Source organism: Ursus arctos, unplaced genomic scaffold, assembly GCF_023065955.2.
Source record: "Ursus arctos isolate Adak ecotype North America unplaced genomic scaffold, UrsArc2.0 scaffold_18, whole genome shotgun sequence".
Classification (NCBI taxonomy): Eukaryota; Metazoa; Chordata; class Mammalia; order Carnivora; family Ursidae; genus Ursus; species Ursus arctos.
In genome coordinates this window covers 7,568,422-7,595,140 of record NW_026622852.1, presented here as the reverse complement: position 1 = coordinate 7,595,140, position 26,719 = coordinate 7,568,422, and the positions used below count along the sequence as shown (strand labels likewise).

The following is a 26,719-nucleotide window of genomic DNA, read 5'->3' as shown; positions in this document are numbered from 1 at the left end:
GCCACTTTCTCAGATTCAGGGTTAGAGTATGTGCTTGGTATTTTGCCATTCAAGGACCTCTCCAGAGGGTTAGGGTTAGGGTTACCGTTAGGGTTAGAGTTAGCAGTTAGGGTATATGCCTACAACCTACCATTTTATTTTATTTTATTTTTTAATGTTTCAAGTTTTTATTTAAATTTTGGTTAATTAACATACAACCTACATTTTAAATAGAGTTGAAACATAGAACCCATTAAAAAAGATTGTGACTCTTCCTAGTTTTGGAAAATAATATTTAGAGCTAAATTCTAACATATGCATGCATAAGGAAGGTAGTAACAGAGGGAAAGAAAATACAGTAAGAAATTCTATCTATTATTTTTCAACCAGGTTGTTTTGTGATAATAATACATAAGAGAATTGGTCATTTGTCAGACCATAGACTGATTCGGATTCTGCATTTTTTCATAGTCTTCATCATAGTGCTGATACTGATCAGTGAGAAGAGGCTGATTTGCTTCATCCATGTTGCTTCTGGCACGAATCAGGCAAGAAGCAGCTGCAAAAATGACTGCAACCAATAATAAAGCAGCAACTACTGCTATGGTAACAATCTCAGTAATACTAAGATTCCGACCTATTGGAAAAATAAAAGGAGAACAAAAAATAAACAGTATAATTGTTACCATCCCAAATAGGATACCTTAAACTTAGGCATTTTACCAAATTCTACATATAAAATATTTATTGGCCACATTGCTGATGATAGCACCTGTCATCTTAAAAGTACTTCCCAATTTCTCATAATAAGTGGACCCTATTGGGATAGTTATTGTTAATTACATTCTAAAGGTTGAGAAAATGATGCTGTAGAGTTTGAGCCACGTGGGTCACTTGGTTAGTAGGCACTAGAGTTGGTTTCAGAGCCTAGGTCTTTCAAAATCCATGCACTGTGCTCTTCCGCCCTACTGCCTTTGTTGAGAAGGGATTGGAAATTAAACAAGAAAAATTTCAATTTCAGAATCTCAGAGAAAGCAATGCAGAGTACCTCACTCCATTTTTTTTTCCAGAATAAATATATGGAGGCACCATTTTGTAGTAGAAAAATTGAGGCATATTACATGTATATTACATATACATATTACAGCTCAAAATTCATTCTCTCTGCCTACTAAAAATGTGATCATTGACAATTACCCTTTCTAAGTTAATCATGGCTAGCCCCTGAGGTAGCCTTACCTTACCTCATGAGGTTGTAAGGATTAAATGAGATAGTGTGCTATATAATCAACTGAATTCCAGGTCAGAGTGGGCTCTCGACAAATGTTAACTTCAATCTCTCTATCCCAAAATAAAAATCCAAATAACACCTTCTAAATCTAAGTGGAAAATACAGGCTACAGAATACTGTGATTACCTTAAAAGGCAACAAATTTGTTTTTGGAAATTTCCGCAGTAAAGATACATTTTCAATACTCACTTGGCCATTGAACTTCATAAGTATATCCCAGATTGTCTGGAGCAGTAACAAACATTTCTATGTTGGTAACTGGAGGCCAGAATGGCACCATATTGTATTGTCTATTATGCCCAATAGGGGCATTTTCCAATGGAAATGTGGTTACATCTAAAATATGCCAAAGACATCTTGTTAATAGACATAATACATTTAGTATTAATACATTATTATGTTCTGAAGGTGACCTGAAATATTCTAGGATAACATAAAATGGTCTTTTATAGTTTACACTGAATAAGGACATAAAAATATTTTCACTACAGCAGAACAGGGAATTGCATAAAACAGAATTCAAATGCTTTGAATACAGCACTAGCATATCATTCAATAGATCAAGAAAGCTTAAAAGCAAGGAAATTTTAGTATCTTATAATCTATGATGATTATCAATTGTTTTATTTTTAAAGTACAGAAACTTATTTGAAAAAATTCATTGAACTTATTTTCCAAAGCTAAAAAAAGATGGACCTGTAGTTTGCTGTAGCTTCAGCTAAAATTTAAATTTGCGGGGTACCATATCTAATGGAGGTTTGTCCTTGAACATGAATATATCTGTTTAGTATTCTTCACTTTTTCTGTTTATCTTCAGAGATATAAATATTAACTTATTTCCAGATTTTACTCTGTTAGAAAAAACACTTAAAATTTTAAACCAAGATCTTGGAATATTATTTACGTCCTGCCACCTATCCTCTTTCTACTTAAATGCAAGTTACAGGCATTTATATTATTAGTGAGTTTCTGTCATTAGGTATAAAAGGAGTGATGTGCTCTTTGTGGCAAAAGATTATTCTTTTTTGTTATTGTTGTTCTGCATTTATGTCGATACAACTAAACTAGGTGGGATATCTCAAAAGCAGAGTTGGAAGTGAGCTTGGGCAGGACATGAGTGGGAGTATATTCAGAAGAGCTGGGATACGTGAGAAGGTTAACGGAGTATTAGATTTTCTGTTTGCAAGAAATCTGTTACCTGAACAGTCACTGTGATCCTGGGAAGCACAGAAGAGTGTTTTAGCATTTATTTTGAAAAACAATTGATCATGAAAATGGTATGTAGTGTTTATGTTGTTGTGACTTTAAATTTACTATGTATTAATGCAAATTAAGTATTTATCTATTCAAATCCATCGAGCTCTTACCAATGCCAGACACTAGTCTAGCCATGGAGGTGATGGTACTGAACAAAACAGACAAAAATACTTACCCTCAAGGAACTCACATTTTGTTGTATTATTGTTAATTATTTATTAAAGTTAGACGTTAAAGTTAATAATTTAGATAATTTTTTAACTTTCCATTTCACTTTTCTACTAGATCCTGACTTGATCAGCCTCAACCCAGTTCAGCATCAGTTGTGTGATAAAGTTATACCCCTTAAAATGAGTGGAGGAATAATCATAAAAATAACAAACAATTATAGTTGAATTGTCATGAAACTTTCCTATGCAAGAGCCTTCAGTGGCTCCCATCTCAGAGTTACATCCAACATCCCTCAGGATCTCCCCGTTGCCCCTCTGACGTTATTTCCCATCATTTTCTCTCCACTCTCCACTCTGCTCTAGCCACAGTGGGGTCCTTTGTTCATTTAGGGATGACCTTCCTCCATATATTTACCCAGTACTCCCTAACCCCTTTCCTGATTTTCTTTGTCTACAAAGACTTCCCGCACCTAACATATTATGTATTTATTTACATATTTTTACTGTCATTTCTACTAACAACTAGGAGAGTTCCAGGAGGGAAAATATTTTTGTGTGTTTTGTATGCTACTGTATTTCTGGTACCTAGAAGAATATGTAGGGAATAGTAGGTGCTTATAGTATTTTTTCCAACTTTACTGAGGTACACCTGACAAAAAATTGTATACATATTAATGTGTATGACATGATGATTTACAAATTGTCAACAGGTATGTAAAAAGGTATTGAATATCACTAATCATGAGAAAATGCCAATTAGAAACATAATGAGAGATCACACCTCTTAGGATGGCAATTATTGAAAAGAAAAGAGATAGCAAGTGTTGGCAAGAATGTGGAGAAAGGGGAGCCATTGTCCACTGTTGGTGGGAATTGGTGCAGCTACTATGGAAACAGAATGGAAGTTCCTCAACAGGTTAAAAATAGAACCACCATATGATCCAGCACTGCCACTTCTGGAGGTCCATCTAAAAGACATGAAATTAGTTTCTCAAAGAGATGTGTGCACCTGTGTTCATTGTAGCATTATTCACAATAGCCAGGATATGGAATCGGATCATATTCATGAAAGGATCTGAGTGTGTGTGTAATTACTTCATTTCTCTCAGGGCATAATAGTAGTGATTGGTCTAGGAAATGCATAAACTGCTTCTTCTGAAAAACTCACTGAACTTCTGGAGTACTATATTCAAAACTTAATTCGCATGATTCTCATTTGAAAAAAAAAAGACTTGAATTAAATGTGCACATGGATACAAAATGTTAGTGAATAAAAATTAACATTATATTGAATAAAGTTTGGATGTTCTATATTGTTCTACCTCATATCTAATGAGAGGATTCTGTAACAGACATTACCCTGCGAATGACTATAATTTCCTTCAGCTGTAAAATGTAACTCTTATTCCATTTTGACCCTAATAATTTTATAATCCTATGATTTTTGAAGAGTTCTCATTATCTATAAAGATTGTTTAATACATTTTGGAAAAATAATTCCATCCTCCACTCAAAGACTTATTTTCAACAAAGACTTCTGCTATATGGATAATTTTAGAAATTTTTCCAATCTTTTCTTTCTTTTTCTCTAACATAGCTGTTCTATGACATTGTTTTTCAAGGGACGTTTGCAGGTACATGGAATATTTAAGCAGGTGGTTAATTGTAAGTGTTTAGTGTTCATGCAATTTGTAAGTGTTTACATTGGCTTGTCCTCTGATTTTATGGCCATATTTTGTCAGAATATGCTTCAAGTTCCCTATTTTTTGTTTATGGTGCTTTTCCCTCCACTACTCTCCAGGTAACTGAGAGATCTTGTGCTATTTATAGCACAAACAAAGGGAGCAGGAAAAAAAATAACTAAGGAAAGGTTTTTATCTGGTTCATCAATGTCCTTTAACAGATTGTTATGAATGTGAATAATGATCTCTTCAATCGAGATATGTAAGGCAAACGAATACTCGTTTTCATGGTTGAAAGAGAGCTCCCCTTAAGAGACTTGCCAGAATAACCAAGATTCTCCGCTTCCTCTTACTTCTTAAGTAAATGTTAAGAAAATCTTACTAACAGCCCTGGCATTGTGACTGGCTGCATAACTGCAGTTTGTACATTGTTGTCTAGTTTCCAGAAATGTATGTTTAATGAAAGTTTTTGTTCATTCCTAAACCTATTAACTCCTGTTTACTTGCTATTGTTGTAATGGCAATATAGCCAAACATAGGTGAAATGATAATTATGATTGTGAAAAGAGACGGATGGTGTGTTATATTAAATATATGAATGCTTAGGAAAGATTTGTTGAAGATGGGTGCCTGAGATATTGGGTAAGAATTACGAGGGAGCACTGTGGTTGTGAAGATAAGGTAGGCATTATGAAAATCTAGAATAATACTGCTCTCATTGCATCTCCAGGGTTGTTAGTTTCTTGTTTAGCTTAAAAAAGTAGACATTGTAAGTTGTAGATAATTCATTATGGTTGTAGGTATGTATGTAAATACATATGAAATAAGGTGGCACCCCCAATCGGTGAATTTGTAGCAGGTTGATGAGTGAATATTTACACGTAAGTTATTTGTTTCTTCAATGATTTTCTGATGGGAACATACAATTTTGATCAACACATTAGTTAATGCTCTTAATCAGGTTGGATTAGAAGCTTCTATGGTACACACACACATACACACACACAGACATACACACACACATACACACACATAGACATACACAGACATACACACACACAAAGAAATAAGAGACTGGCCAAATTGGATAGATAAATCAATAGATAGTTAATCCCCAACATTATGTTTATGTGTATGATGAAATAAAGGCACAGAAGCCAAAATTTAGAACAGTTTTGAAATATGAAAATGTATGATGTTTTAACCAATAGAAGCACTTACATTATTTGAAAAGTAATGTGAGCCTCTAGGCTGAGTAGAAGTGAAGAGAAAGTAGCCTTTTAAATAACACTTTTAAAAATGCATTAAAATGAAATTGAAAGAGATTTTCTATGCTGTGATAAAAAAGCGAACATTAACTTTTCAAGTTGAACAAAATTTCCATTTGTAAGAGGCCAGAAGTAATAAAAATCAAAACTGTGGATTGTGAGTATAATCTTTTGTCTTTTAGGTATCGAAGAACAGCTCAGTAAGATTTTTTTACTCACAATGAGAACATTAAAAAAAAAAAGCAATACAAATGTTCATTGGAAGATATGGGGAAGAACTAATTGGGAAGCATGACAGTCTTCTTTTCATACTAAAAATGAGAAGGAATTACGTGCTTAGTCTGAGTGAATGCTAATAAATATCATCTTATAACCATTGTAAGAGATGTTTTGTCTGCATTTTCAAAGCAGTTTGGGATATTTCGAAATGCCTAGATATCATAGCTATTTTATCCTTATTTTGAAGTGTAGCTTAGATGTGGCAAGTGCTTACTCTATTGCGAGAACTATACCACCTAAGCAGTCTCGTAGCTGAGCCTGCAGAAAAGCATATGAAAACATCTCACCAGCATTATATCTCCTCAGCCATTCATCAAAGACTGCATCAGTGAAAGTATGTAGGAGGATAAAAATAGGATCATTTGGAGATAAATGAGTTTGTCCCCCTGTTCCATTCAGAAATAGATGAGCCAGATTGTGAAGGCTTCGAATAGCAGGGTCATACTTTCCTGTGGGATCGCTGTAACCTAGATATAAAAATAGGGGTGAGAGTAGTAAAAACCATCACAAATATCTTACTTTTCAAATCAGTGGCAGTGATTATATTGGGAAACAATTTTTCCTAAGCTTGTCAGGCCAATTTTTACCTAAATATAATAGCACTGCTTCTCTGTACCTATGGTTGGTGACATTTCTTGCTATACCCAGAGCTGGGTTAGATTTAAACTAGTGGCCTGACATGTTAACCGTAGCCTCTAGGTTAAACATAATGATCTGCAAAGGATACCAGTCAAAATATATAGAACACTATGTTTTGACAAGGCAAACATTGGTCTAGTGGAAATAAAGACAATGGAAATCTCCAGCGTCTTCTAAAAACTGCTGACACAATTGGGACAACATCCCTCTGATTGTCCTGGAACTTAAATTGCCATATGTTACTTTAGTTTCCTACCTTATTCCTTTTGACTGTCAGTATATTTATTTTTGGAAAGTTATCTGATTTTTGTGGAAAAGTCACAATTTCTCAGAGCATTCTTATCATGTCTCTACTAGGTTTAACATCTGGAGAACCTATCGGTCGAAAATTTATATAACTTTCGATCATTATCTGTATTCTGTATATATGTAATGTTTCCCATATTCTCTATGCTATATATATTCTATTCCCATATAATATGTACGTTTCCTGTATTACATGCATTATATATATTTCTCATGTTATATGTTCCCGTATTATTTATTATATGTATTTTCCATACAAACTTTCGTATTATCTATATCATGTATATATATATATTGGGCAGAAGGTGAGGATAGATCACAAATAAAACTGGAGGGTCTGTGATGTGGGATGGAGTTATTAGTGTGGTTATTTGGCTTTAAGAATCAGAGGTGGGAGAGCAGGGAAAGGTTACATATTACAAAATAAAATTAGAATTTAAAATACATTAATCCAGTTGTATAATTACACTCACTCATTTATTTAGCCATGTTTCATACATTTATTCCATTATTGCTTTTTATTTACAAAATGTTTAAAGATTGCCTGTAACATACAGGACATGTTGGTAGGCGCTGGTCCTTTCATACGTTCTGTCAGGAAATCAGAATAATTTGTCTTTTGATTGGGCTTCAATAAGATGCACTACACATTCTTTTAGAAATTAGTGCTTATGGTCCTAGTGTATATATACCAGTTTAGTCAAAATAAAGTGATTATTTATTGAATAATCTCCAAATCAGTGCATTCGTATTTAATTATTAAAATTAACATAAAGATAGAAGAGAATGGTATACAGTTTGATGATAAAAGGGGAGAGAATTGAAAATAATGATGAGATTTATATATCAAGTACCTCAGATCATGGGGATAGAGAGATCTATTCCCATTCTTTCTCAGGGGGAGAAGTCTAACTTGTTTAATGCTATATATCATGTGAATTTTGACAATAAGAGGTGTATGATATGCTAAATGTGATTCTGTTGTTTTAGAACTTTATGTTTCAATATTGGTTTAGAGATATCAAAATTTATCATATAAAGACACTGGACTTAGAAAATGTGGATTTGAAATTGTGCTCTGTTACTGAATATCTCGGAATATTCATTTTAGCTTTTTGGTCTTTAGCTTCCTCATTTTTAAAATGCTTTGAATTAAATAAGGAAAATCAAGTTAATATCATTATGTGGTAGTTTGAATTTTTATAAACCTTTAAAAAAAGTTACAGGATGATACAAACTTAAATGAAATATATGCCCCAACCAGGCTTTATTGGCTGTCAACTAATTGTTGAGAATTTTTTATTGTTATTTTTAAGAAAAGTTTAATAAGCTCTCAACGTCTTGCGCAGTATATGACTCTGCTAGAATTTGATACAGTTATACATCTACTGATCAGCCACCTAACAGATTTGAGTTTAAAAACTTTTTAGGGATTTAAGAGACTGAAGAATAATTTCCAAGGGCTTCTCCTATGATAATTAAAAAGAGTTTCAGGGTGACTACATCATAATTGGAGGCAACATTCATATAAATTCACAGGATCAATGCGGCTTGCAAGGATTTTTCAGAGAGATCTGAATGTGAACAGCACAGTTTACTGTGATAACCAGATGAATTCAAAGCTCCGATTTCTTTATCTTACCTTCCACTGTGTTTCGGAAACTGTTTGTAGAATTGGAATAAAAAGGAGGGGTGTCGAATAAACCAACTTCCAAGCACTGAGCGACATCCTGTGGTTCAGGAAGACGTTGCACCATTGGTCTCGCCACATTCCCAGCTGGATTTCTCCTTATTGGCCCACCCTCGGTACCTGGAATAAGAACGGGCTATGTAAACATTTATAGACTATTTAGAGATCTTATCTTTGCTCTTTAATTTTTATACATAGCAACAACACGGAAAGATAGGTTCTCCTTGGTAGAAGAGCAAATTTTAAAAAATGCATACTTAGGGGCATTACAGTGAGAAAATTGAAGTTATCATGGCCACTTCTGTGAGCAGAGTTAGCTGTGTGATACATAAAATCCTTGGAAGAAAAAAATGATCACAATACAGATAGAGGTTCTGGTATTTGTTTAATCAATGTATGCTTCTGTAATGAGACGGTATTAACATCAAAATTCCTTGGAAAATTGAATTTTACCAAAATAATCTCATAAACCTAAATTCCACACTGAAATCTGTACTTCACATATATGTGAAATTTTGTACTCAAATGCTATTTGTTTCAAGCCTTCAGAGAAATAAAGAGAAACAATCTAAAATATCTTCGGGAGGTGGTCTGTATTTCAGTCGATTCATATTTTACAGCAATTGATGTGAGAAATAAACTTTTTAAAAGGCAGTAAGACAAACAGGCAAACCAAGAGCTGTGATAAAGGGTAATAGGATAGATGCCTTAAGGGAGGGAGGGGAGGGAGGGAGGGAGAGAAAAAGAGGGGAAGAGGCAGACAGGAAGGGAGAGAAGAGAGACAGAGAGAGAGAGAGAGACAGAGACAGAGAGAGACACAAAGAGACAGAGATTAAGAGAGAATATCAATCCTTTCCAGTTGGATGACTCCAGAAGGGCATCATTAAAGAAGAGAGATTTGCAAAGAGCCCTGAAGGACTGAGGAGAATTTGCAGGTGAAATAGGAGGAATGTTACAGGTCACACATTTTAGGCAGAGGTAATAACGAGAGATGCTAAGCTTTCTCCCCTCTATAAGATAAGCTCCATCAGAACAAGAACCCTGTTCTTGCTCACCGGTACATCCCTTAATCTTGGTACAGTTCCCGGCATATAATAGATGTTCAATCATCGTTTGGTGTATGTGGATGTATGGAAAGATGGTGTTGGCTGTAAAAGAGGGCCTGCGTGGGAAATAGCTTGCCTGGAGTACAGGGCGATGTAAGAGAGTAGTGGATGGTGAGAACAATGAAAAGCTAGACCAGAACCATCCTGTGAAGAAATAAAGAGCAATATGAGAAAGTTATATTTAATTCAATAGGAAGTGAAGAGAAGTCTTAGGTAAGCGGGAGCAGAAGATATGGGTTAGGAGCATTTTGCATTTGTCTGTTCCAGTGGTCTCCAGAGAAGGGTGTGTGTCCTAAGAGTTTATGCAGAATAATCCACTCGGGTGGGAGAGGTGATGTTATAACCTCAACTTGTATTCACTTTACCTCCCTCATAAAGCTTACTATGTTGTCATGCTTATAACTAACATAACGATTAGTACCTGATGAATTAGCTTAGCAAATTAATTTATATAATATAAAAATAAAGCATATGCCAATATTGAGACTGGAAAACAGATGTACATTTTTTTTAGGTGTACATTATTATTAGAACTTTCAGTTACCACTGGCTAAACTATCAATTCAAGTTTTAGGGATTATTGTTCTGGGAGCTGTCAATAAATTCCAAGAAAAAATTATAAATTACATGGGTTTCAAAAACACTATTTCTAATTTGCCCTCATGGAGTTTCATAGTGGAGAAGTCCGATAGTAAAGAAACAAGTTTAAACCAGTTTAACTTAACCCAGGGCTATTTAGATTTGTTTGCACATGGACAACCTCTGCCAATGCACCTAATAACATCATAGGATTGGAGTCTTGTAGAGTTTTCATGCAGGAAGGAATAAAAAGTTCTGCATATCTGAAGAAGAAAACAGATTTAGGAAATACTGTGTAGAAACAACATTTTTCATGTGATGAATCAAAGACGATATTTTACTGGTTAGAAGAGGCTTAGGTGACACTAATTCACTCTTTCAAAGTACCAAGTTTGGTGCATTGATGGAACACTGGGGAGACATCGTGCAATAAGCCCATGAAAGCACAGGCATGGGATAGGCAAGGAAGATTTGCTCTAAAAATGTACATGCATGGCTGTCCTGCAAAAGATGATCAATGGAACCACAGAAATGGATCATTTCATCTAAGAACAGTAGAGAATGGAAAGACTCTCTAGGAGAATTATTTTTTTAAGATTTTATTTATTTATTAGGGAGAGAGAGAGAGAGCATGCAAGCACAAGCAGGGGGAGCTGCAGAGGGAGAGGGAGAAGTGGGCTCCCCGCTGAGCAGCGAGCCAGACCCAGGGCTGGATCCCATGACCCCGGGATCGTGACCTGAGCAGAAGACAGAGGCTTAACCGACTGAGCCACCCAGGCACCCCTCTCTAGGAGAATTACCTAAGATATTATATTAAAGCATTTGGCACCATGTCAGATACATAGTACATGTTGAATCAACTATTAGTTTCCTAATAAATAAAATGCTTGGTGTTTATGTCTTGAACTAAGAGAAGGAGTACTCTTCAAATTTGTTTCATTTAAAATACATAATTTCAATTTTTCATGAAACTATGTGTCCTGTTATGAGACTTAGACTAATTGACCAAAAGATTATGATGAAACAATATCTTCTCTCCTATTTACCCATTTAAACTGTGCTATACTTTGGTATCCAATCATCTGTATAATCAGAAAATGTCTGGAAAAAAAATCACAGACCAAAATACAATAGTCTGCTCAGAGATTAATATTTTGGAATCTAAATATATATTGATTCTCAATTTTATTTCAAGGTGGGATCACTCATTCAGCATGCCAAACAAATAAAAAATTTCTTCTAAGCTTTAAACTTCTACAGAACAAAAATTCTCATACTGTCACTTTCCTCTTCCCTTGTTCCTATACACATCTAGATAATCTAATGGTGAAAAAAAGCTACCAAATTTTTTTGTTCTATTTAGAATGTTCTCTTTTTAAGAATATCCCTTTTTAAGTTTATAAGGGAATTTAATATTTTAAACTTAAAAGAATATATGTAAAATGTACTATGAAGATGCTAATAAAATAAATTTCTGTAAATCTAGTTTTTACATGGGAGAACAAGTTTAAAATAACCAAACATGCCTGAAGAAGAAAAATAAGATGGGGTAGGGAGACTCTAATAATTAAGGCATTGTGTTAGTACCACAGAGACTAATAATGTGATCCAAGAAGAGAATGGTACACTCAGGAACAGATCCACATATAACAGAAACTTGGCCTAAGGCAGAAGTGGCATTTAAATCACTGGAGAAAGGATGCTAGCTAGCCAGGACAGCTTGCTAAGCATTCTCTTTATGTGCTCGCTTTGAGAGAGGTGGAAAGCAGTTAGCTGGCAGACATTTTCTGTGCAGTATCTTCTTTTTCTTTCTCTTTTTTTATTTTTTATTTTTATTTTTTTTAAGATTTTATTTATTTATTTGACAGAGACAGAAACAGCCAGCGAGAGAGGGAACACAGCAGGGGAGTGGGAGAGGAAGAAGCAGGCTCATAGCGGAGGAGCCTGATGTGGGGCTCGATCCCATAGCGCCGGGATCACGCCTTGAGCCGAAGGCAGACGCTCAACCGCTGTGCCACCCAGGCGCCCCTCTTTCTCTTTTTTTAAAAAGATTTATTTATTTTATTTATTTGAGAGAGAGAGAGAGCAGGAGGAGGGGCAGAGAGAGAGAGAGAGTGAGAGAATCTCAAGCAAACTCCCCGCTGAGCACAGAACATGATGCCAGGCTCGATCCCAGGACCCTGAGATCATGACCTGAGGCAAAACCAAGAGTCTGACACTTAACCAACTGAGCCACCCAGGCGCCCCAGTATCTTCCTTCTCTTAAAGATATCCTTCGTATTGTCTTTTGGTTTTGATCCTCTGACTAGAATTTTACTCTTTGGGGGGCACCAGGGTGGCTCAGCTGTTAAGCATCTGCCTTCGGCTCAGGGCCTGATCCCAGAGTCCTGGGATCGAGGCCCGTATCAGGCTCCCTGTTCAGTGGGAAGCCTGCTTCTCCCTCTCACACTCCCCTTGCTTGTGTTCCCTTTCTCACTGTCTCTCTCTGTCAAATAAATAAAAACAAAAGTAAATCATAAAAAAATAAAATAAAAAAAAAAGAAGTTTCCTCTTTGGGCACTTCGACTTTTTCTGCACATTTCAGATTTCCCAGGGAAACAATTTTCTATGAAATTCCACAAGACACATGACTACTAAGCAGTACTGAGTGTGCTAAGAGGATGAATTTTATCTAACCATACACTTCCAGAATAAGAGAGTGAACATTTACAAAATAAGAGAGTGAGCAACGCACTAACCAAACTGCTTAAGAAAAGCAATATAAAAACACATAGAAACTTTCTGTCTCCCCTGGAACCTTAGAGATTGCCTTGAATAGCCCGTGTTCAATGAATGTATCTGTACATTGATTCTCTATAGCGAAAGTAGATTTTATTCTGAAGTCCTTAGTAGAATGAAGGGCCTTGAGGCAACACATTTAATCTCTTTATCCAATAGGGAATTCTGAATCCTGGTTGTCATTTGGAACTTACTATTACAAAGCGTTCCCAGGGTATCATAATCCTCCAAGGATTCGCAGACCACTCGCCATTGAGAAAAGACAGAATTCAGGCTGATAAGAGTGGGATCAAAGTTGCTTCTCGATCCCATCAGATCATCGGTGCAAATGTCACAGATGTTCTTCCCAGTTGCAAAATTCCAGTAGGGAAGGGAGAACGAAGGATCCTGCAACATTTCCTAGATCACAGAAACTCTTATTAGCGTTCTCTGCTTTTGTTTAAAATTCTCCCTCTTCGCTTGGTTTTCTCCCCAGCAGTCTGTTTCTATCAGCTCTCTTTGGGCAATTAGATCCAGTGGGTGTATCAGTGGTGTCTGAGGAGCCAGAGGAATTAAATACCTTACTTAGCAAAGCTTCTAATACACTACAAGGAGTCATTGAGGCACTAGAGAGAATGAAACTTGACTCATTATTGAGAAGTTTCTGCAAATGATTTTTTTTTTTTTGGTGGGGGGGAGTTTTCCCTTTCTTTTTTAGGCAGCTAATTACATTTTCTATTGGTCCTACCAAAAAATATCAATAATAACTTTCACTCCTTGACACTTAACCTCCTTCTGTTTTCATATCTTTAATTTGAGCATCCCTAAGTCTGGGTCTGGAGCCAAATCCAGCCTTTAAATATATTATGTAGAGCAGTACTTTTTGTTTTGTTTCTGTCTTTTAAATTTTAACTTAAATGACTTTAGGCATTTGGATTCTGGTCTTTAAAATTTTTGTGGGTTAGCAAGGGTAGTGGAAGAAGCCTATGGATCGGAGCGAGGCAGACCTCAGTGGCACATTCCAGGTTTTCTAAGCACCAGATACGTGGATTTGACTTTTCACAGGTTACATGGCTCTTTGACATTTACCTTACCTGTCTGGGCACGGACGTGTTTTACTTAAAGACCTTGCTTCAGAACCCGAACTGTTAAGACTTGGGTTTCTGCTCGAAACTAATACCTTCAGGAAATATTAAACGGAAGCAAAATATTTCTTTGTGCATACTGTTCTTTAGACCAGGGACCAAGTTTCCCTTCAGAGCTGACCTCAACAGTTTTAAAAGTACTGGTCTTGAGATCACATGCTTATTTTATTGAGTTCCCTAAAACATATATTTATTGTACTTGTTCTCATTCCCTTAGGCCTTTGGGGAGTTATGTTTCGAGTGTGGGATTTAACTGGAGAGAGTGCCATTGTTTTATCTCACCTCCAAAGCATTTAGTACATTTCTGCTTTTTTACTTTAAGCCCTTTTGGGGAAGCATTTCCTTCTCCTCGGGGTGTTTTAGAGGACCAAAAGCTTTTCAAGGCATCCTCGGTTATTGATCTCCAGGGGTTTGGAGTCCTTGTTTAGAAGCCATTGTTCTGGTTCACAAAAATTAGTGACAGCTTCCAAGGGATCATTAAGAGTCACTCTGTGGTTCAGAGCTGACATTTGGGAGCTGGAGCATATTCATGTGGCATTTCAGCTGTGCATTACATTTAGATTGTAACTTGTTGGATCGCTTGTGCTGTTGGGTTTTAAAAAATGTAAGTCATAGAGGTTGAAGTTTACACAGGAAAATCGAAGCTTTTAGATACTTTCCACCTGCCCTTTTGTTTTGGTGTGCCCATGGGAAAATGACTTGAAGGTGCGGAGATCTGGAGTTGATTACAAATGACAGATTTATCTACTCACAATCTACTAAATGTCTTACTTGTAATCAGAGCTATAAAATATGAGTATCAGATGAATTAATTTAATCACTCGCAAACTGCATATGTTTAGACTACTTTCATACCAATATTTTACTCTCTATTTTAGGGCATTAATTCTCTCTCCTCTCACCATTTATTTTCTTGTGATAATGCTGAACACAAGCATATTGCAAATCAATAGATGAATCTAAACACCTTTTCTGTCCTCAGATATTTTCAGATTAAATTTTTAGATTTTAATTTAAGGGAAGGAATCCGTTTCACCTAGAAAATGGGTTCACTTTGTGGATTTCCTAGTTGCGATCTGATAATTTAAAATTTCATTTGAAAATTCCAGTGCTTTTCTCAGGAAAAAGAAATTGGCAAAAGAAACTATAATAATAAAGTATCTGTGTTAACAGATACTGTAATGTGGTTTGAGCTTCTCTGCTTAAAAATAAGCAGGAGATATTATGTTTGGGTTGAGGTTCACCTTATGCCAAAAAGTTGATGCCTTTTAAGTAAAAATGCTATCTGATTGATGTGATATTTTATTAGGTTTCTTCCACAGGCCTTGAAGTGGTAGGGGGCATGAAAACAAAATGGCATTCAATGAAAATATGACTATATAAATGGAAAAGACTTTTTTCATAATTTAAACCCTGTACCATACTAAAATCATCAGTTGGCATAATGGGGGATGTATTTGGGACTCGGTAGCCTGAGAAGTGTATGCATACTTGTTTCATCCAAACCAGGAGGAGCGGGTATTGGTTTACATTCGAGAAGGAAGACATAGCAAATGAGATTCTCTTGTTGCAAGCTATAGGAAGATCTTTTTTTTTTTTTTTTAATTATAGCGCTGTAGACTATGTCCAACACTTTGAATCAACCTACAAATATCTCAACTGGCTCCCTCATCATTGATATTACTTTCTTTTCCCTTCACAAAAGATAAAGATTAATGAGTAAGTAATTAGTACAGGGGGAAACGTCACAGAATGTCAAAGGCAGATTAATCCCATGTGTAGATCACTGAGAACACAGGGAATTAAGATGGTTTACAAACTGGCCCCTTGTCTGTAGGGGGCCTGGAAGCGGAAAGGTTTCACGCGTACCTGCATGTCTCTCTCCAGCTGCAGGAGGTGATACCTGTGCCATGTGAGAAAAGCTGGTCCTTCGTGAGAGAAATCCACGTCACCAAAGCTTTCCTGTCCGGGCCCAAGGAAAGTCTTTTTGACCGAGTAATAGTGTGTCCAAACAAAGTAGTTATAAATGGAAATGTTCTCAAATTGTGGCGTGTTGCCATCGGGCCCCAGTATTTCTTCTGATCTCCTGGTCGCAATGACAAACTGAGGGTGAATTGTGCGCTTCGCCATATCTAAGGCCTGCACGAAGTGGTTCTTCTCCTCGGCGCTTAAGTCCAGAAGGTTTCTCCTGACTTCAAGGGTACAGAATGCAAACATGAAAACATCTGCCTCGTGAGCATAATCATAACACCATGTCCCATTTACCCACTAATGATAATTTGCATGCGTGCTTAAATCATTTTATACTTTTTAAAATACCCCTTACTAAAATGCCTTCTTTAGGCCTGCTTTCTCTCCCCCGCCCCTTACTCTAGGGTTTCTGTTAGCTTTCTTTAATCTGACTGTGGACTTTATGATTCTGTGATCTTGTATTTATTTCTGCTCATCATGGGTATATTTTGGGAATTTTCCACCTTCTTAAAATCATAAACCTTGCAAAAACATGGTTAACACCAGAGACTTATTCTATGACTCTGCACACATTTTTTTAAGTCTCAGTTTTTCATCTGTAATACGTATGTAAAAACAATATTTCTGCTTTACAGAATTGTAAAGATTAATGAGTACACTCATAAAAATTATATCAGAGCCTGGCTCATAACAACGACTCAATAAAAGTCTTGTTAGACCGTTGGTCCAATGTTTGGACATAGAAAACAAGCCAGTATTGCTGGACTTACTTTTTAGAGCTTTGTTATTTACTGTTATCTAATAGGCACAGGCAAGGCTCATTATCTCAAATGGCTGAACTTGATCATAACAGTGGGCAGTTTCGTTGTGGGTTAGCAAGGACAATGGAAGAAGCTCATGGTTTAGAGTCAGACTGACCTCCAGGGTGAATTCTAGGGTTTCCGAGTACCAGCTATACGGATTAGACCTTTCTGAACCTCACTTATGACAATTAACATCACTGCATTGAGAAGTTACTGAAAGGTCTAGTCATAAACAGCTAGCACATTTCCTTGAATAGTGTGGTTGCCCAGTAAATGTTTTAGAGGAAAATCGCACTACTCATATCTGAGCCTTGACTCTTTAAACAGTATAAACTTATTAGCCTCTCCAAGTCTCAGCTTCCTCAGCTGAGTTATAGGATTTCCAGCTGCTCTTCCAGCTCCAGTGATTTCAGTTTCTCTTAAATGCATTGAGTCTCAGGAAGAACTAGCTGTGTCTCCTCCATTCATAGCCCCACTTACCTGTGAGAACCCTCTGGTCACAGGCAGCTCCTCTCCATCCAGGACGGCAAGTCCCACAGTTGTGTCCTGAGAAATTGCCATTGCAGACGCATGTCCTGTTGAAGAACCGTGTGGGCCAAGCCTCCCGATCATCTCTGCCATCATGGGGGTAATGGTGACTGTGGGGCCGGGAGTCTGCCGTCACTGCCTCACACCTGCCCCGTCCCGATGAGGAGCCACAGCGGTCAGTCCCAGGCCCAGACAGTGGGGATAGGTCTGGGCAACACACACCATTTCTCAAGGCCTCAACAGTGGCACACTGTCTTGGGAACTGAGCCCCGGTCTCATGAAAAAAGAGCAGGGGCAAGAAGATGCATCCCAGAGAGAGGAGTTTATGGGCTTTCATTCTGCACTAAGCAAGAGTAAAGAACAAATCTCTGGTTTGCAGCCCTTTGTGTAGAGACTGTAAAAATCAGGCTGTAAAGGAGAAAACAAAATGAAATTATGCAAGGTTTCTTTCTGTGCTGTTATAAACAGGCATGAGCCCTTCCCAACCCCCTTCAAAATGCTTTTCGTATCTGTAAAATGACATTTCTAGCAAATCATAAAAATAGTAATTTACCTTTAAAAAACTTGACATGTATACTACCTACATAATTAAATCTCCTGTCCTAGCATTTAGTTTTCTTCATTCTAAATTCTTATTTATTAAAAAAAATACTCATCATAGATGTCTCTTATCAAAAGCATTCATTAGCAGGTCACCGCCATTAATTACATTTAACCATGAAGCTGGAAGAAGAATTGGAAGCAGATCTTCAGCAAGTTAATTTCCGTGACTTAAAGTCTCCCATCCTAATGGAGCTTTGGCGGGAGTCCACCCACTCCCCATAGAGCTTCTCTCCAGTACCTTACACTCCAGAGGGGATTCTCTGATGAACCCCTCTTAGAGCTGAGTGTTTTATATTTGCTTCTCCCCTGATGTCAGAGCTGTTAATTGCATGTGGGTTTCTGCTTGCTAACTAATCCCAAATCTGCTCACCCAAACTGGGAGGGGCTGGTCCTCTTCCCCACCCTTTACTAATCCCCTTTCAGTCCAGTGAGTTTTTCTGCCCTTTAAGTACTTGGTTAGCACATGATTCCCTATCCACTGATTTCCTTGTGATGCTTCAAGTTTTAAGAAAAGGTCAGAGGCACTAATTTGGAATACAAGTCAAGGAAACTAGAGAGCTTTTGTTTGCATTGTAGAGATTTAGGCTTTTTCTCTTTGATTTATGTCTTTAGAGGATGAAATGAGATTACGTACGTTTTCTTAGTGACACAAGGGCTAGACTTGTACTTGCATCTGATGGTAGCCTTTGATTGTGCTTGGTCTTGAAAACAGATGCTGCCATTCTTATCATTTCCATGGAGAATAATTGTAGTAGAAAAGTCATCAGATACAATTACATCAAATCACATGGCAGTGCCATCCATGGAGCCTACTGGTGTTAACTGGGTACTCCAGCTTCCTTCCTTCCGTTGGGGTAGTGTCCGTCTCTGTGGCAGAGCATCCCAGCGTCACTGTTCCTTCTGTCATTTAGGAGATGACCACTGAATGTCTTCTTCTTTCCTGCTTTCTCTGCAAGCAGTCTTAAACAATGGCACTGATTTTGAATTTTAAAAATATTGTGGGAATTTTAATGGCTTCATATAAACATTAGTCAATATCTCAAGGTTCCATATGCACTCAGGATACATTTAAGTGTGAAAAACAAGGTATATAAAATGCTATTTAGATAGTCTTTTTGGTTATTTTGATTTCTTAGTCTGACTTCTTACCGAATCGAAGTAGATTACCGTTTTTCTCTCTCGAGTAAAGGTGGTGGTAATACACCATTGGTGGTTTCTTAATTTTGACAAAGGAACCAAGGTCATGTATGGTAACATTAGGAGAACAGAGTGATGGATATATGGAAACTCTGTATTATCTGTGTAACTTTTCTGTATATCTAAAATTATTACAAAAATACAATGTTTATTTTAAAAATCTATTTTAAAAACTGGGTAATCTATTCATATATATTCACATATATATTCATGTGTACAGATATAAGTATACCACGGTGTGTCACATTATGTCGAAAGGAAAAAAAAAATGAGGTTTTGCCCATTACACCTCCTTGTTATGTAATTCCTACAGTTACCTCAGGGTACGCTGAGTGAAGTGTGATACCTGATAGGCGCAATGTGAGGGCATCAGTATCAAATCATGTAATATTAATTAAATATAAGAATAAATATAAAATGATGTTCTGATCTTTTCTTTCTGGACCCTTTTAGGAAATTGTGAGAATCCCACCCCGGAGATCACTTCTAAGGGTGATCTCATCCCATCGTGTGGAATTCATCTACGGGCTGGTGAATCCCAAGTTAGGGGCTCTAATAACACTCCCTCCCCAGAGGTCCTGACTTATATATCTAACTGCTCGCTAAATCCACTTTGGTGCCTAAGAGATTCATCAGACATTTATAAAATGTGTTCCTTTATCTCTTCCATCTCAGTAAATGGAATCACTGTTCATCCGATTGCTTTGGGAAAAGACAGAAGTCATTGTTTTTTTCTTCTCTGTTTCATGCAAACTGCATTCATTAGTTGAACTAACAGAGTCTAACTCGAAGACAACATTAGCTCTTTCCTTCCCTGTGGCAACTAATTTATCTCCTCACCTTCCATGCTTAACCACATAGGAGTCTATTCTCCACACAAGATTTTATTCTCCATTTAGCAGCCTGAGAACTTTTATTGCTGATACCCCATTACCACTGCTCTCAATAAAACCCTTCAATGGCTTCCAAACACACATAGAATAAAATCCAAATACTTAAAGGAATCTACATGATCTGGCCCCTCCTGTCTCTGACAACCACTTACCATCCTCCCTGTTACCTCTTTGTTCAGTCGCAAGCTTATCACCCCCTCTGCCATGGTCCTAGGTCTCCGTATGACTCACGTGTCACTTCATTCAGTTCTCTGTTCCAACGTTACTCCTTCAGAGAGGCCTTGCCTGACAACCCCACCTGCTAGTTCCCAACCCCAACGTTCATCACTACCTTTTTAAGACTTAGTCTTCATAGTACCAAACTCTGCCTGTGATTTTTATTACGTAGTGAATTTTCATTGTTTCTCTCACTCGTCAGAAGGCAAGTTTTTGTCTTTCCTTTTCAATGTGGGCCTGGGCCTGAGAGATCTTTAGAGAGCCGTATAGTCACTTTTTAAAAAAATGAAGTAGAGCTAGACATCTGATTTAGTTACTCCCAGCCTAGTGATTAATCCGTATTACCACTAAAAGGAATAGAGACAACTTTTATTTTTATCACTTACTTTTTTTTTTAATTTAATGTATTTATTTGAGAGAGAGACACAGAGAGTGAGAGAAAGGGAGAAGCAGCCTCCCTGCTGAGCAAGGATCCAGGCAACGTGGGGCTCGATCCCGGGACCCTAGGATCATGACTTGAGCGGAAGGCAGATGCTTAACCGACTGGGCCACCCAGGTGCCCCTTTATTACTTGCTATTAATACACACCTATAACTTCCTAAATGTGTTACATACACCATTATATGTTACTCATTTTATACATTCTATGTTATACATTAAATGTTATACATACATATATCATTCTTTAAAGATATTATTAAAATATTACTTTTATTCCTGTTTTGCCCATAAAGACAAGGAGACTTTTGGAGATTGAGAATTCTTTAAAAATCATGTAGTTTGAATGTGGCGATTTTAGGTTTTAAAGTCAATTTAGTTTGGTTCCAAAACTAAATGTTTGTGATTTGCAAGTACAGCTCACATTCTAAAAAAAGAAAGCTGGAGAATGGAAAAAGCTCTGTACTTTGAGTCATAAAATATACCAGCTTTGCTTCAGTAAACAAGTGTCTTCATTTCTCTGAGTCTCTGGCCCTCATCTGTAAGTTATATGTAATAAAGTTATATTGTTGGGGCAAATAACCTCAGATAAAAATAACCAGCAGAATGCGGGCAATCACTACTAGTTTAATAAGTAAATGAATCAAAGGTAGAAATCTTAAAGTAGATGAAAAATACTGAAATTGATACCTCATTCGTAACTATCTTAGTAGACTGAAATGCATTTTACAGTGTCTTCATTATTACTACACATCCAATCAATGTAGTCCCATGGAACAAGAATTTCAGGCACTGAAGAAGGGAAAAGCTGAAATGGCAGTGTCTATTAACTGTGAAAACCTGGAAGTAGATGACAAGAGGTACGTTTTACTGCATACACCGACATCATTTCTTAGCTTACCAGTGTTTTCTAATGTGGGAAGCTGGTGCAAAATGTGAAAAGAAAAAAATGTACTTATGTCTTTCCTCTTTGACTGAACATTGTGGAGTGGTTAAAATGCCATCATCGAGCAAAGCATAGGTCAGAAATGAATGTTAAAATAAATGTGCAAATACTCCTTGGCCTACTACAGAAATTATTGCTAAGGTTTCCTTAATGGAAATTAAATTTTATACAGTAACCTTTTAAGAACTGGGCTGTTCAGAAATCCACATGTTAGCAGCAGAGGAGAACTTGTCAGGAATCACCATTGGTGTGTGCTATACACTCATAGCTGATGTGAAAATCAAATCTCAGGAAAAACAACTGATTCCTAACTTCCTGTTTTTTCCTTTCGAGTCTTATGAATGTCATTTATAAAAGAAGGTATCAGAAATCTAAATGATAAGGACCAGGAATTGAGGTTAAATTGAGGAGAAAAAAGTTTTAGGAGCATCTTAATTGTTGCATAAAGATTACTAATGAATATTAATATCTTCCGTGATCATTTGTGGCAAATGATACTGAATATATTCATTCTCCAATTGGATTACATGTTATTAAATTGTGTGCTTACTTGTACTAAGCTTAGATTAACGGCTAGAATTCCAAAGGCATTAAGGCAACTCCAAGTCTTCTGTTAAGTCAGTCATGTGCTTTTACCTCATGGAGAAGCTTAAATTCAGTGAAAGCAAAGGGGAAGAATGTTAGGCCTGTTTTTGTGTCACTAAGCAGAGTTTCAGTCAAACATAACATTTCTATTTTAGGGCAGAATATTTGGAATTAAGGCCTCAGACAAAGTGGTCTCTGATAAAAACCTTCCATTAGTTTCTTATTTGAATTTTCAGACCTTTACACAATATTGCAAATACTAGTATAAGACAATTAACAATAACTTGATGTCTGTCTAATGAAATTCTTTCTTGCTAAGTTAATTTTAAAACACTTAAAGTATTTCTTCTGCTGATGGTTTATATTCTTCTTATTTCAGGGGCGCCTGGGTGGCACAGCGGTTAAGCGTTTGCCTTTGGCTCAGGGTGTGATCCTGGTGTTATGGGATCGAGCCCCACATCAGGCTCCTCCGCTATGAGCCTGTTTCTTCCTCTCCCACTCCCCCTGCTTGTGTTCCCTCTCTCTCTGGCTGTCTCTATCTCTGTCGAAAAAATAAATAAAATCTTTAAAAAATATATATATATATATTCTTCTTATTTCAGCCAATGAATTGTAAAATTTCCCTACAGAAAAATTTCTGAATACGTGTCTGTTAGGCAGCAAAGTCAAAATAATCAGAGATACTTATGTTAGACTTGAATTAAGTAGTACATTTGTTTTATAGTTAAAATTATTGTGCTTATTTCCAAAGATTATGTCTGCACTATAATATTGCTAACATATAAAGTTTCTGTTATCTTGACATTTCTAAACCTATCCCTGTGGTCATCATCATAGTCATCTTCCGCTTATTTAGCATTTACTGTGTGCAAGAGGCTGAACCAGGGCTGATGCTTTGAAAATGATGGGCACTAAGGCCATTATACTCCAAATACTTATAAAATAGTTAAATGTACATATATATAAGTGTGTGTGTCATGTGTATATATAAATATATATAGAGAGAGTGAGAGTACACATATTAGCTCATTTATTACTTTTTAACCATATTTTGAAATTATGTAGAAAAGAGCAAAACATCAAGAAAAAATGAACTTGTGGGACTTCATCAAGATAAAAAGCTTCTGCACAGCCAAGGAAACGGTCAAAAAAACTAAGAGGCAGCCCACGGAATGGGAGAAATTTGCAAATGACACTACAGATAAAAGACTGGTATCCAAGATCTACAAAGAACTTCTCAAACTCAATACATGAGAAACAAATAATCAAATCAAGAAATGGGCAGAAGATATGAACAGACACTTTTCCAATGAAGACATACAAATGGCTAACAGACACATGGAAAAATGTTCAAAATCATTAGCCATCAGGGAAATTCAAATCAAAACTACACTAAGATACCACCTTACACCAGTTAGAATGGCAAAAATTGACAAGGCAAGAAACAACAATTGCTGTAGAGGATGTGGAGAAAGGGGATCCCTCCTACCTTGTTGGTGGGAATGCAAGTTGGTACAGCCACTGTGGAAAACAGTGTGGAGGTCCCTCAAAAAGTTAAAAATTGAGCTACCCTATGATCCAGCAATTGCACTACTGGATATTTACCCCAAAGATACAGACATAGTGAAGAGAAGGGCCATATGCACCCCAATGTTCATAGCAGCATTGTCCACAATAGCTAAATCGTGGAAAGAGCCAAGATGCCCTTCAACAGATGACTGGATTAAGAAGATGTGGTCCATATATACAATGGAATATTACTCAGCTATCAAAAAGAATGATTTCTCAACATTTGCTGTAACGTGGATGGGACTGGAGGAGATTATGCTAAATGAAATAAGTCAAGCAGAGAAAGATAATTATCATATGGTTTCACTCATTTATGGAACATAAGAAGTAGGAAGATCAGTAGGAGAAGAAAGGGAAGAAGAAGGGGGGTAAACAGAAGGGGGAATGAACCATGAGAGACTATGGACTCTGGGAAACAAACTGAAGGCTTCAGAGGGGAGGGGGTGGGGAATGGAATAGGCTGGTGATGGGTATTAAGGAGGGCATGTATTGCATGGTGCACTGGGTGTTATATACAAGTAATGAATCATCGAACTTTACATAAAAAACTAGGGATGTACTGTATGGTGACTAACAATATAATAAAAATATATTATTAATAAAAAAAAAAAAGAAGGGCCATATGCACCCTGATGTTCATAGCAGCATTGTCCACAAGCTAAATTGTGGAAGGAGCCGAGATGCCCTTCAACAGAAGAATGGATTAAGAAGATGTGGTCCATATATACAATGGACTATTACTCAGCCATCAGAAAGAATGATTACTCAACATTCGCAGCAACATGGACAGAACTGGAGGAGATTATGCTAAGTGAAATAAGTCAAGCAGAGAAAGACAATTATCATATGATTTCACTCATTTACGGAACATAAGAAATAGCAGGGAGACCAGTAGGAGAAGGAAGGGAAGAATGAAGGGGGGATAAACAGAAGGGGGAATGAACCATGAGAGACTATGGACTCTGGGAAACAAACTGAGGGTTTCAGGGGGGAGGGGGGTGGGGGAATGGGATAGGCCGGTAATGGGTATTAAGGAGGGCACAATTTGCATGGAGCACTGGGTGTTATACGCAAATAATGAATCATGGAACACTACATCAAAAACTAAGGATGTAATGTATGGTGACTAACATAACATAATAAAAATTAATAAAAAAATAAAATAAAATTTAAAAAAGTAAAAAAAAATATCAAGTTTGTATAATCTATATCAATAGCATTGACACTTTCTGCTCTAACTTCTATTACAATATTCATGATATAAAGTAAAGGGATAGTGATAAATTTTACTAGTAAAAAAATATTTAAGAAGGCACATAGTAAACAAATATATTATGTAGTACATAATATTTATGTGTATATATACATATGTATACATATGTATGTATATGCATACATGTAATTTGTGGAACTGACTGCTCTGGAAATTAGTCTCTGTATTTAATTTGATGCACATGTAAAATGGACATCAAGGCTTCTTCTGAGATATACCTTACGTGAGAGAGCGTCCTATAATGTCTGTCATACACCAATCTGGCTTTATGGATGAGGGTGAGGCCTGAAGTTGGTTGGTGACATTTCTTCTCTCTTCTTTCAACATGATAACTTGTGCAATATATTTTTCTAACTCTAGTTATGGTTAATAGACAAATCTCAGTAGCTTATCGATTTCCTCCTCAGGTGATGTGTGAAATGGACGTTCCTAACCACAGTGGTTCTCCTTGAAGTGAAAGAATTTATATTCCTTCCATTTGTGAGTCTTTCATCTTCAACACAATGGCTTCAAAGATCACCATGATTTGCATCAATATAGTGAAAAGGAAAGGAATGTGGAGTATTATATGGGAATTTTTTTTTTTTATGTGCCAGACCTGAAGGAGCTTTCATCACTTCCTGCAAAATTCCAATGGCTCATTTGCCACTAGTCAGTGGTCCACACTACTACAAGGGAGGTTGGAGAATGTAGATGAGCTATATGCCAAGGAAAAAAAGGAAATACACATAGCTAGTAATCTCTATTCCACTGACCAACCATTAAGTATTTTTAACGCTCCAAAAAAGCCAGCATAATAATTATAAATTTATTAATGTTGCAGATGGAAGATTCATATTTTTGAGATGTAGATTTCATTAGTGATTCATTGTTTCACTGGACCCTTTTTTCTTTCTTTTTTTTTTTTAAGATTTTTATTTATTTATTTGACAGAGAGAGACAGCCTGCGAGAGAGGGAACACAAGCAGGGGGAGTGGGAGCGGAAGAAGCAGGCTTATAGCAGAGGAGCCCGATGTGGGGCTCGATCCCATAACGCCGGGATCACGCCCTGAGCCGAAGGCAGACGCTTAACGACTGCGCCACCCAGGCGCCCCTTGACCCTTTTTTCTTTGACCTATGCTATACCACTCATTAGAAGTCCTCTGACAGAATTTCTAAATAGATGGGTATATCTCCTGGGTAAAATTCTTCATATACCAGTCAATGTCTCAACCATAGAAGAAAAGTAGGAACTGCCCCTCTTTCTCAATGAGCATACATCTAGCTGAGAGAATTTTGACCCCAAAAATATGTTTGCTGAAATACCTGATAGTTACTACATAAGGCATGTAAATTTGGCAAACAGTAAGATCATTGTGAACTGATGCATGATCAGTGCTCTTTTTCAGGGCAGAGTCTGAAGAACACAGCCTTGGTGCTTGGGGATTGATTGTAGGTAGTGCTGCTCTGGTGCCAGGATAATATTCCGTGCTTACATTGCTGTTACTTTGATGGAATGGACATCACATGCTTGTAATATCATTAAACGTTTGGTAGCACACTACCTAAC

General features: G+C 36.9%; 1 protein-coding gene across 1 annotated transcript; it reads right to left on the bottom strand.

The window, feature by feature from the left end:
* Positions 1-410: 410 nt before the first annotated feature.
* On the bottom strand, positions 411-17,787 carry TYRP1 (tyrosinase related protein 1). The gene is made up of 7 exons (XM_026506003.2): positions 17,403-17,787; positions 16,018-16,340; positions 13,219-13,423; positions 8,514-8,681; positions 6,214-6,393; positions 1,460-1,606; positions 411-616 (listed from the first exon to the last, which is right to left on the bottom strand). The coding sequence occupies exons 1-7, from the start codon at positions 17,785-17,787 to the stop codon at positions 411-413; spliced, it is 1,614 nt and encodes a 537-aa protein (XP_026361788.2).
* Between the last annotated feature and the right edge of the window lie 8,932 nt (positions 17,788-26,719).